Source organism: Anopheles funestus, chromosome 2RL (assembly GCF_943734845.2).
Source record: "Anopheles funestus chromosome 2RL, idAnoFuneDA-416_04, whole genome shotgun sequence".
Taxonomy (NCBI): Eukaryota; Metazoa; Arthropoda; class Insecta; order Diptera; family Culicidae; genus Anopheles; species Anopheles funestus.
Window position 1 is genome coordinate 32061655 of NC_064598.1, and position 13175 is coordinate 32074829.

Here is a 13175-nt window from a genome sequence, read left to right on the forward strand (position 1 = left end):
ATTATATCCCCCAACATTCCTGGATCATTTTCCTATCGCTCGATGTGTGACATTTGCTCCGTAACGGAGAATATGTAGATTAAAATGTTATTGCGATCAATCATCATCTCGAAGATCTCTGGACGACGAAGAAGCTGCCAGTACGGGCAGTGGCACTACGGCTGCATCGTCCTCGACGGCCGGTGCTAGCTCGATCGGCGGTATGGCGAGCGCTGGTGGACACCACGTAGCAATTCCACCAATTGCCGAAGTTGCGGGCGGTGACGGTCAGCTGGTAAAGCAATCGTGCCACGATTCTGGCATCGACATCCGTGACCCGGCCCATGGTTCAACGTTGTCGACGGGCGGTGGAACCACCGGCGGTAGTGGCAGCAGTGCGGCCAGTTCTGTCGCCAGCATACCAATTGTGGCACCAATTGCAACGAAAAAGGTGTACAGCGATGCGGACATCGTACTGAGCGCGGACTGGGTACCACCGCTGACCATTGCACCGACCCATTTGCACGACACTTCACCGCGTAGCAGTAGCTCACTAGCGTCCTCCTCACACCAAAGCACCTTGTCCACGCTGACAACGGATGCGGGCGGACGGAAGAAAACGTCCAGCGTGAGTTTCAGCGTAGACGAACACGATCCTCACGGTGCCACCGTTCCGGCCGGATCCGGATCACTCGACAAAGGTGGCGAAACGAAAAAGAACAAGGTTGGTAGCAACAGTGTGGACGGTTGACCCGTAAACACGGCTTCACACTAATGGTTGTATCCTTGGTATTTTAGATGCTGAAGCGACTGTCCTACCCACTGGCTTGGGTTGAAGGATTGACGGGTGAAGGAGGCAGCAGTAGTCACAAATCGGATTCGATTGAATCAGCACCGAACACTGGTGACTCAAACCAGAGCGTATTTTCAAAAGTATTTTCCAGGTAAGTGACGATCAACAAATTCTGCCAATGGTCAACCGATAGTTGACAATAATTTAAACGATTTGGTTTAAAGCGCACGATTTATGAAACGCTACGAGTGGTTTTTAAAAACATTGATTAAAAAACCAATAGCACAAGTCTTATATATTTGATTATCTCGCAAGACTACAGCACTAAGTTTTTTTTTACTACGATTTCACTGTCACTGCAAATAATTTATTTATCAATGCAATTCCAATGACAGCAAATGATTTTGTTCCAATATGTTTTGTCACATTTTTTCCATTTTATTTGGTTTAGAGCACACATTTATCACTTTACCGGTCAGATACCAAAGTATCGCATCGGTATTATGATTTTATTGTGTATTTTTGAATTTGTATGATTTTTTTTCTTCGATCAACAATGGCTAAACTTTGCTACACGCTATTCTTGTAAATTGATGCCAAATTCCCCTTCGCCATATCGTTTTCTATTGCTGGGAATCACGCCACATAAAAATCAACTACAAACCAAAAAAAAAGCTCACCCATCACGTTGGTTTCGGAGCTGGGTGGAAATTTGTTTTTGTCCAAAACGCCATCGGAAGACTCCGGAGGCTCACCTGTTCCACCACTGACACCGCACGAAGCGCAAGCGGGGGGGCCTATAACGGCCGGGTAAGAATCTGTATTACCATCCTACACCATAACAAAGTCACAAAGATAATAACGTTTTTGTCACACTTTCGCTGTCGTTCTGTGTACTTTTTTAGTTCACCCTGTTCACACTCTACCGAACTTTCTGTCTGTACATATTTCTTTATCATTCATATTGCGATGTTATAGGAATGTTGTGCTGCTGTATTTCGAACCCGAATGTAACCAGCCTAGTGCAGCAGACGATTATTATTTCTCTCACTCTCTCTTAGCTGTCTACAATGTGTGTATTTTTTGGTTTAATATTACAATTGTAGCTAATTGGATGTTATAATTTCATCTCAATTTTCGCTTGCTTATAGTGAGAGGCCAAAAAGGATGCAAATACGATCATCCCGTCTAATGACAACAGTACACTTCTTAAGTTTGCTTGATTGTCAAAGATCGATAGGATCGTTTTTATTTATTGTTTTACTTCAGAGCAATTACCTCCTTGTGAGAGAACGTAAGAAACGTGTAAACGTTTAAGTTATATTTTCAGTGTACGTATATGTGGCTTTGTATGAATTACTTTAATCAGCTGAATATAAAAAAGTGGAATATATTTGAGAAACGTTTTACTTTTTGTATTCACACCTGAAATATTGTTTTGCTGCTCTCAAGTGTAAAAAAATATGAAGAATAAAGTTGTCTTTTGATTGTGTAGTGTATGTTATACTATAATAGTCCGCTATCTCTATTTCACACCTTAATGTGTTATGCCTGTAGAGTGTATGCTAGCAAAATTCCCTAACAAAGTTAATAGATTTCAATATTTGTACCGAAGCTAATCTACTGTTCTTCACTTTCAGACGATCATCCATCGGAACATTCATACGTCAGCATCCTTCTGAGGGTACTGCAAATAAGCAGAAGCCGGCACCACCCAAATTGGACTACCGGTCAATGGTGTCCATCGACGATATGCCAACACTGTTTGTCAGCTTCGACAGTAAGTATTGGATACGTTGCATGTACTGCTGTAACCCAATGTTAAGAAGCAATTTGGTCTCGATATTCTTTTCTTTTTGAACTTATCCTCTTAACTGTTTGTTCTTTAATCGAAAAAAAAGTTTATGATATGGAAAAAATCTTACAATAATTGAACCTCGCAAGTTTTATAGCTTTTATAATCATTAATACTTAGTTGTTTTTTAAAACTAAAGATGGTATGTGTGATTGTATTGCAGATTGCAAACTTAACACATGCGTAAATGTTGTAAATTCACGTTTTTTTTAGAGTTGATGTAAATTTTTAACTACATTTTACGTCCATTTGTCAGTATTCCGAGGGCAGCTGATAAAAAGCACAGCTATAAGTTCAAACGTTGTGTTGTTAAATGATTGTTTTTTCTTTTTAATATTAAAAATTAAACTTTTCTTAAGTAAACTAACACTATAATTGTACGCACCAATGCATATTAGAACATTCTGCAAGTTTATGCGCTGCTAATTAAATAGATTGCACCTGAAATGTAGCTGCAGCTCATTCGATAGCTATCATTTGTAGTCGTTTAGAAGCATTCTTTTAGCGCTAGTCAGTTACTTTATTAGCACATCAAGAGGAAAGCAGAACGAAACAATATGATCGTTTTTTCATTTATTTATTTTCTTTTAGTTATTAGTGTGTTAGAAATTTAATATAGATTGATTTCTGCAGGGTTTTCTATTATCTATTACCAAAAAAAAAAACACCAAACATATTTTACAAGCAGTGTTTTGCAGAAAAAAAAATATTGATCGAAGGTACAGTTTTGTGCCTCGACGAACGGTTAGTGTGTTACAATGTAGTATCAAGTTTGTTTATATTTCGTTGTGAATATGTATATTTGGACACTTTTTCACTTCTTTATCTTTCTTCTTTACATCTCTCTTCTGCGCTCATACCTTTATCCCTTCGATATTGACTGCGTGCTTTCCAACAAAAATTCATTCCCACGCCATTGTACACAAACTACAAAACAACAACTGCTACTTCTACAATATCCCAAAAAAAAACTACAAACCAATCATCATCACTACAACAAACATCAACAAATGAACCAACCAATCACAACTACAACAACCGTTGTTCACAAAACTTTCAGTGAAGGCCCCATTGTTTCCTCAGCTTGAGAAACTTGGTAGGTTACAGTGCTCATTCAGCTTCTCATTCCGAAGGTCCTGTTTTCGTTTTCTTTATGGCCATCCGTACACTCTTCGCCAACGTTTTTTTGTTTTATGTCATTGCAAAAATAAAAGTAATGATCGCCTGTTTTATATGTTAATTATCAAACATTGCATTTGTCATGATCATATTTGCCCTCACATTGTTGTCGTATTAATTTGTTTTTCTTCATGTCACTCATTTGCGTATCGCGAACAATTGTGCTAAATACGATCGTTTTTCATGAGTAAGAAACAAAACAATCAACTGTGTTCATCTATCGAACGTCTCACCGCAATCTGTTCTGTAAACTCAGTCCGCCTCTGTCGCTACTTCTATTGTGCACTGTACCTGCTACATGTTCTACTCGTGTGCAACATTTATATTGCATTTGTCGGACCTTGTTTGGTACTAATTTGTTCCATTGGTGTATCTGTGTATATCGGTCCTTCACATCTTCGGTATGTTTCCCGTCTGAATACTATTTCCATTAAAGGCTATTTGAGTTTTGATGAACGCGTAATAAAATTTTAGTATTTTATTTTCTAAATAGTTTGCATGTTAAGTAACTCGTTTCTTTACATTCGTCATGCCATGCATGAATTTTAATATATAAAAATATTGTCATATGATAGCTTACATGTTTTTAACCTTGCGTCTTTATTACTTGAAATGGTTTTCTAGAAATGATCGATTTAAAAAAGCATGTTTTATTCTCTAACCAATAAATCACTTTCAAAAACTTTTAAAAATGCCATGCTGAGCAGTGTTCACGTGTACCTAGTTCTATTGCACGAGTTACATATTGTTTCCTGCTTGCTTATATTCAAGTTACCTTTAACCTACTTCAATCTGCTTGAGAATAATCTAAATATATATAAGGAATGCAACAATAACCTGCAAATCAGCATTGTCCTGTTTCACACCTCGCTTTCATTTCCCCACTTTCGTCGCTTTCTCGCAATAGAACTTATCCCACGACCGGCCCGAGCCTGCCCGGACCCACCGATGTACCTTCGGTTGCGCATGGGACGCAAGATCGGCAAGAACACACCTCTTCCGACGACGGTAATGTCCTACGGTAAAAACAAGTTGCGTCCTGAGTATTGGTTTAGCATTCCAAAAAATAAGTAAGTCATTCTTTGAATCGAACTAAGTTGTGCATCAAACTAAAACCGTTTCTATTAAAACATTTATTATTAGGGTTGATGAGTTGTATCGCTTCTTAAATGCCTGGGTGCAACATCTGTATGGCGAGTTGGATGAGGCCGCCATTAAAGAGCGTGGTTTCGAACTTATCCAGATGGATACTGAATGGACGACAAAAACTGGCAGCCCGTCGAAGGTAATCTAAAGCATTATCAGGCTTGTTTAATTAACCTTCATGATCTAATGTCGCAATACTTTTCTTTTGCACAGGACGGTCGTTCCGCCAGTGAAGGCGAAATCTCCGAGTACACACGTGAATCATGGGAGGTAAGTCTTTCATTAAACAGTACACAATCAACACATAAAATCACAAATATTTGAATTTTTCGCTACGTACGAAATTTGAGTCAAATACTGCTTTTTAGCGATAAAGGTACAGTTGTGGTGCAACTCTTGCAATCTATATTAACAATTTCAGCAGGTTCTACGATATCACTCACTGCTGCAAGGCAACATATGATTAATGATCTTTGTATCTTCGTTTATCTTTCCCTCTCGTTTAATTGTACGTTTTAATTCCCGTCGTCTTCGATGTTTTTTTGTCGTAACTACCAAAACTACAGCTGCTAAAGGCACCGTTCGTTAAAACCTACAACATAATCAAAAGTCAAACGGGATCTAACGATTTGGACGGTTGTGAGGTTAGAATTGTTTGCAAACCTTCTACTGAATATCACTACCGATATGTATATCTGCTACAAAATGTCACACAATTGCATTTTAGATACCTGTATGCAATGATATATATATAATTCTTAAACAATCATAAACCTATATGTGGAACACTGCAATAACACTCTTATAATACTGTAGTAGTACTGTAATTTGTAAACGTTCAACAATTGCTGTTTATACCGTACGCCCAATTAGTGTCCCCTATCTATTTCTCTCTTTTTGTTTATTCCCCAATATTGCATCGTTCATACTTACATAGACTGTAGTGTTGAAAACTATAGATATCGTCTGATAGAACTGTAATTGTGTTATGTTTGAATATAGATTTTTTCCCCCTCATTTTTTGTACTATCTTTCCATCTCTGTCCTGTTTGTTCAAACAATCTAGAAGAATTTTTTTTGACTTACACATTATAAACAGCTTTTCTATCTGGTATGATTGATTATCAGGTATCGGATTTGATTTTCTATCGTTTGTATTTTGAGAGATCAAATCATGGTTAGAAGATGCACTTGCATTTGTATAACGACATTTATGTCGCGATACTTTACCAAAGAATATAACTTGACAATAAGCATTTTAAGTGAAGATTTTCTTTTAATTTCTTTAGAATGGTTTGTCCATATATTTATCATTTCATGTATATAAATGTTCGAGTACAGAAGAACAATTTACAGCCATATTGATGGTGTAGCCAGGACACATATTATGTCCAGATGCTTACATATAAAAACATAATGCAAACAAATGATCATGGTTTTTTTGAAGAAACTTCACATCAATATACTTAGCCTAAATTAGCTTCTATTCACAGCTTTTAGAGAACTGGCACTTTTACTGCATATGAGTATCCTGTTTTTAGAGTAAATTAGTGACAAAATTGCATCCAAAATTCTATTGCATTCCTTTTAATGTTTAGACCATTCACTACAAACCCCTTTTGAGCAGGTAGCTTATGTGTTGCTTTTGTTTTACGATCGCTTTGTTTTTTTGTTTTGTCCGTTCAAAATTGCAATGATTCTTGTTTTTTCTATCTAAAAACTATCATATCCATTAAGTATTAAATGGTTCGTTTTGGATGTTACACAACGGACGTATAGATGTATGTTTAGTGTCACTTCTATGTATTGTTACCTCATCTGTATATGGATGTATGGCTGTTATAGATGGAACATAGTTTAACTGTTTATTTTCCGGTATAAAATAAAAGAATTCATCGCGGATATGGAGGTGTACAAATTTTTGTTGTTGTGGTTATTGTGTGTTTAGTGCATTAAGTGCAACGCACATTGACACGATTTTTTTTTGTAACAGATAGAATCAATGTACATGCTTAGCAATTTTGTTAGCTTATTACTAGTGATTATAGAAAAAATACGTTTTTCTACATCAAACACCAAAACAATTGAACCTTTCATCCAGGGGGGGTGTGCCGAAACCCGAATTGAATATTGTAAATATCATCTCTTTCGATGACATAATCACTGTGTAAAAGTTTGTTTTTGTATGGTTGATAGTAGCAGCAAACCAATCGACCAAGGGTTATCAAAGCTATTTTACGCCCAAGCAATGCGTATTACACTTGTCGGATGAATTACGCTGTAATCAATTCGGCAAAATTAAAAAGCAACAATCCAACAAAACAATATTACAACGAATAATACAAGCCCTTATAACGTTTGGCAAAAAAATGGTTTTTTAAAAGAAATAATTGTGTGCTTTGCAAAACATAACCAAATTGTTTGATCACTGATCACGTAACGTATATCCCGAAAGCAAGCAAGCGAAAAAAAGTATAATGTACCATATAATATCAGCTCAGGCCAAGCCCACAAAAAAAACAAAACTTATCACTAATAAGCATTGCGCATCGCTGGTAACAACATTCCCAGTCGAATTTAACAACCGCCTCGTCTCATGCAAACAAACAAAAAAAATCATTTCGAACCTGTTTTTGGAAGCATCTGTGAAGGTAAAAAGATGAACAAACAGTGCAGAGCGCGGTACTTATTATAGCTTTTTTTTTAAAAAAAAGCATCGCAGTACAATTTATGATTCTAAAAATAGCGATCACAAAGAACAGGTTTTGACAGAGGATGGTTTGTTCTTTTATGCTGTTGTTTTAACCAGTTATGGCATCTTCTGTTTGCCGGTTCCGTTTTTCGGCATGGTCCGTAATAATCCGTACACGATCATTTTGCTTTCACACGAAAACAATTTGCTTTCGAAAACATTACAAACCTACAATGGGAATATTCAAAACGATTGTCCCTACAGGTGACAAAATGGCATGCAAATTGCGCTTTAGGAAATGAATACATGTAGGGTTATTCGAATAATACACGTTTCACATAATTAATGAACAATAATTCGGCTGACTCATGTACAAACATTATAATAACATACATAATAAACACTTGTCACGGTGATGGGTCAGCTTAGCCGAGCAATCTTTTTCAATTAGTTCGGAACAAAAGTAACCATCACCTTCAGAAGGACGTTGCCAGCGCGAGAAGCTGTATATCTTGGTCGGGAAGTCAGGGACTGATTTTGATCGCGTGACTCGCGCGCAATACAGCATACCCACGTGAGTTGTGCGGTTAGTTTCGCCAATCATTCCGCTTCCTTTTGTTCAAGGATTGTTTTAAAAAGCATAATAGCACCGCAAAATGGGACTGTTCTGTTGGTAAATTCTTCCGTAATTGATCATGTGGAATGCGTACAGCCAGTTTTCATTGAAATGTTCTTATTCTATTTTTTCAAATCTAAGTACCATCCTTATTAAAAATTTTCACGTCGTCAGGCCCGTGTCTGCTATGTGGCAGCCGACAACTTATTATGGCTAAATATGGCTATCACAAGAACGACGAATGTTGCAGCGGTGCAATAAATCGAAGAACTAGCGAAGAACGGCTGCTATCTTAGCTGACGGGTTCACGACTCGCGGTTCGAAAGTTACCATCCTTGATTTGTGCCAAGCAAAACTTCTTCGAATTCGACGCTTCCTTAGTCTTCTGTCCTTCAACCATTATCCCGATCGTCTGAGCCGTGCGAGGAACTGGAAGGGTTCTGCTCACTGCTCAATGGTGGGTTTGTTACGTACAACACTAACCTGTCCGACTGTGCAGGCACCCGGGAAACATGAATCTTTCGAACCCTCAAGTGTTGATGCATTAAATAGATCATAAATTTCTATGATTTGTTTTTGCTTTGCAAATCTGGCATTATTGTAAAGTACCATACACTAGCAAAACCCAATGTTTATTTTGTGAGTCGCAATACGATGAGCATTTTTTCCCCCTGAATTAATGATACACATTCTTAGAATGTCTTGCTATCGCTCAGCTTTTTTTTTTGAAAACAATCTATTTTGCAAAACAGTAAATAAAAATCGGAACATGCGCGATCGTCAGCGTTCGCGTTCGTTTACGATTTGCACATACATCATCGTAACGCTTATCGATCGCCAATTGAGCCATAGAAAGCTGCTGATGTCCGAATGCCATCCACCGATCCCAACGGAGCTATGCCACCCATTTAAAATAGCTACAATTACGTATCGCAGTTGTAGGAAAATTCCCAAAAACATAAGGAATTAAATAGGTGAAAAAACAGGTCACCAACAACAAGTTTGTAAAATTCAGATTTTCGTCACTTGTCACTGTCACCGTCTTTGTCCCTTTTTTCCTCCCCCGGGGGTGTTAGTTGTATTTTTCCATCGGAAATCCGCAGTTTCTGCAGTAAAGCGCTGCTAATGCTGATCGCTGCCGGAAACAGGTATCATCCGACCCGGGGTTCCATTAGGGCAATCGTCTCTTGTCTTGATTTGGTTCCAAAACCGGTACGAACATCGGTATCTATTTACCAAATCTTATCTGGTCTGGTGAACGAAAGGAAGATCATCAACCGCAAACTGTACTGGAAATGCATTTCAATACGATCTTCTTACCGTGATCCGCAAGGATCGTGTGACTAGCGCGGGTTGTGTGGTTTTACCAAGTGGTTTTGTTTTTGTTTTGCTCTGCGGTACGTGCTAAAAGGGGTTTTGTACGAACATCGGTCTATTTTACCTTGAACTGGGGCACCTCGAATCGGTTGCAATTTGAAACCACACCGTTTTCGCTCGTTTTTATCGTCTTTCACTCACGGTTTCACATCGTACGCATATGCAGGTGTGTACAATGTTAGGGGAGGTTTGTTTTACGAACGATACGAACGTACGAAATGGTCAGCAGACGAGAGGTCAACTGTTGCAACATACTCTTGACTGGCTGTTTTGCTTTGTGTTTCTCTGCTAAACAACACTGCAACCAACCATACATAAATCATGCTGCCGAATGGCAAAAGAAACGCCGCACACATTAGGCGCACCGTCCTTTTTGGTCAGTTTCGTTGTTCGGAGCGTTCAGTTCGGATTTGGCAGTTTGCCTTGCCACTGCGCTTCGCCTCTGGTCCGCATAGACCGACATCATGCGTCAACACGGCGGAACACAGAGACGCACCAGTGAGTGTGTGTACGTTTTCGCACACAAACAAGGGTAACATCGATGGCCACCAAACGATCAACGACGATCAAGTGTGGTACGCGCGCCCGCGCACCTTCTTCACTATTTACTGGCCGGTCCATTTCATTCTGCCTTCATCTCCGTTGCCGATCGCGTGCAGGAGTGAACGGATTTCGAAACACAGGTGGAACATTTTGTTTTACGGACAAAAAAAAGGCAACTTTTTTTATTATTTAGTGCTCAGTGGTTCATTTTTTGATAGTTTGGTGAATACTACGCGACAAAACAAATACTGATACGTGCGTGGAGTGATCGATCACTTAGGGAAATGTTCACTGCTCTAATGTTAATAGATATTCTAGTATTGCAATTTATCTTTCTGTAGTCGTGTCCACAGCATGCTCTTGTCCTCTACAAGCCCAAAAGTGTCCTGTCAAATAGTGCGTCCGTTAGTGTATTTTTCTGCCCATCATAGTATGGATGTGTGTTTTGTGATTTAAACATCAACGCAACATTCCTTTGTTAGCATGAAGACGTCCCCGTCACGGATTGTGTGTACTTTACACCGAGAAAAGTCGACATCGCTAGCCAACTATTTTCCCCCGACGATGGACTGATATTTTTTATTATGGTTTTTTTTACGTTTGATACATACCTCATGGTTACGGCGCGAAACGGTACAGTAAGCGCGGGGGGTACCGTCCACATGTGGAGGTTGTGTTGTGTACTTTCATTTCAACATCAGCTACCGATATCAACCGAGATCCCAGAAAGTGGTGTTGTAATGACGAACACGTATAGTTGTAAGTGTATGATAGCGTTTTTTTTTTTTGGTTGGTCCATTCGTCTTCAGACCCCGAAAAAAAACAACCTCTTTGCTCGTGTACTGCGCGTTTCACTCGATCAGACGAATGGATCCGTATGGTCCACATCTCGTTCACGTGTGAGAAGATCTCTCTTAGTGTTCGGCAAATTAGTGTGATCATCGTACCTTTTTTTGTAAACCGTTTTCGCACTCTCTTTGCCCGAATTGTATTTTCTTCACGTGTGAAGGGTGAAACGCTCTTTCTACGCCCATTAGTGATGAGAGTAACCTTGCCAGCCAGCTCTGAGTAAAAGTTCGTCAAGATCTCGGCACACGATCGCGGCATCTTTCTCCGTGAACTTGAACAGTGGATCAGTTACATCGTGACCGGGACCAAATCATGATTAATCTTTTGCAGTGCACAATCGTGTGAAGAATTGCTTTCCTGCGTTACAAACATTCCATTTCCGGTGTACGGGGATTTTTGTCTGAAGATCAGGATCAGTTCCAATGTGATCAAAAGCATAAATCGGGCAGTGTGTAAAAATTCAAGTGCGTCTGCGTGTCAGTAAACGAAATTAATGCCAATTTATCTTAATTTTCATTTCCCGGTGTATCAATCCAGTGGTGGTTAGTAGCGCTGGTCGCTGTCCAATGAATCAGACGACCCCCTCGTTTGTGTAACCAATGCTCTCTAGCATTATATGCTCAGTGAAATTTAAATAAGCTTCCTGCATGACAGGCGGGTTCTGTTTGTGAAAGAAGCCAACCATACCAACGACTTTAGTGTGTTATTTAAAGCGTTATACTCTCTATCTGATTTTGGAACATCCTCCCGGTGCTGTGATATTCTCTGTTGGAAGTAATTTAATCGTGCAACTAAAATCGATCGTGCTCATTTCCTTCGCTGGGAAAAGAGACAGTGTCGGGTAATAAGGTTCTTGTTGAACGAGACGTGTGTCATCTCATCAAAATACGTTTATATTCCGTATCGTTCCTGATATTGAAACATAGGCACAAATGATGTCGAAATCGAAAATCAACAAACTGACCAAGTACCTGAAGACGAAGGTAAACTATCAATTTCACACACACAAAAAATAAAAACCAAATGACTAGTGTTGGGTGAATCTGATTCAGATTCATGAATCTGAACGAATCTTTGAAATGAATGAATGACTCTGAAGCTCTATTCTGAAGATTCATGAAACCTGAATTATTAATCCACCTCCCCGGTCAGCACTTTTGGAATAAGTGCAATCCTTACCCCCCCCCAATCTCCCCACTCTTCCTCACGGGGGACCAGCTCTTTCAAAAAGTTTGTTGACAGCAAATAATAAAGGATTCATGAATCTTTCAGGTTTCATTTTAATTTATGAAAATTGATTAATATTTTGGGACTCAGCTCTTGATTTGAATGACTTTTCACTGAAGGTTCATATGAATGATTCTTTTCAAAAGATTCAATAAGCAGAATACTACAAATGACCCATAAAACTCTCAAACCGCCTATATAAGCATTGTCGTACAAATTAGCTTAACCTCTTGTGTCTTTAAGGTGACAGCACACACGGTTATCGGCTGCTGCTAATAAAGCGATATTCCTCCCTTGTCCATGCGTGGGTCTGGAAATGCTAATCATCCAAGACCTTCTATACACATGTTTGCACCACAGCAGCATATTAGACGCCAGTCAACTCCCCCTTTCCCCACCATCACACCAAAAAGCAAAAACCCTTTTTGTGCTCGTTTTGCTTCATTGTGCTGTGTACCAAACCCTTACTAACCAGGAGCAAATTGTTGTTGGCTAGTGCTGCAACAACAAAAAAGTCGCACCGACTTGTTTTTGTTATTCAGGCGCTTTTTTTTTGCATACCTGAACATACTCTTGCCACGGCACAAGGCATCAAGCTGTTGGCTCATTACACGTTTGTGAACGCGAACTGAACCACCGGGTGTGAGGATCGGTTTCGACGGGAAGGAAGAACTGTGTCTAACCTTTAGCGACCCTGACCGGCGGTTAGTCCCCTGACCGGTTCCGTTGATGAAGGTACCGAACGGCAACGATTGTGGACGGGCTTTGCAGTGTGTTTTATATAGAATAATGCCTTACCATTTCCATGCGTGGTACTTTCAACCGTTTTCTTAAACTCATGGAGTAGGTGACCACGTGAAGTCTATTTCGATAGAATCTGCGCTCTACCTTCATCCAAAATCCTTCCGCAATTGCAGGC

The 13175-nt window shown here is 39.3% G+C and overlaps 1 protein-coding gene across 17 annotated transcripts in view; it reads left to right on the top strand.

Moving 5' to 3' along the window:
- The window catches only part of LOC125764283 (TLD domain-containing protein 2), a 109113-nt gene that overhangs the window by 80947 nt on the left and 14991 nt on the right, over positions 1-13175 (top strand). For 9 of the 17 annotated variants that reach the window (XM_049428370.1, XM_049428371.1, XM_049428368.1 and 6 more), the window contains 8 exons: positions 79-703; positions 778-923; positions 1448-1582; positions 2413-2552; positions 4714-4876; positions 4950-5091; positions 5166-5222; positions 5519-5596. In XM_049428370.1, the coding sequence (XP_049284327.1) occupies positions 79-703; positions 778-923; positions 1448-1582; positions 2413-2552; positions 4714-4876; positions 4950-5091; positions 5166-5222; positions 5519-5596 (1486 nt within the window). Of the gene's footprint in view, positions 1-78; positions 704-777; positions 924-1447; positions 1583-2412; positions 2553-3687; positions 3724-4713; positions 4877-4949; positions 5092-5165; positions 5223-5518; positions 5597-10173; positions 10321-11566; positions 12013-13175 lie in introns of those variants that run through there. The other 8 variants (XM_049428379.1, XM_049428377.1, XM_049428367.1 and 5 more) reach the window with 6 other exon arrangements.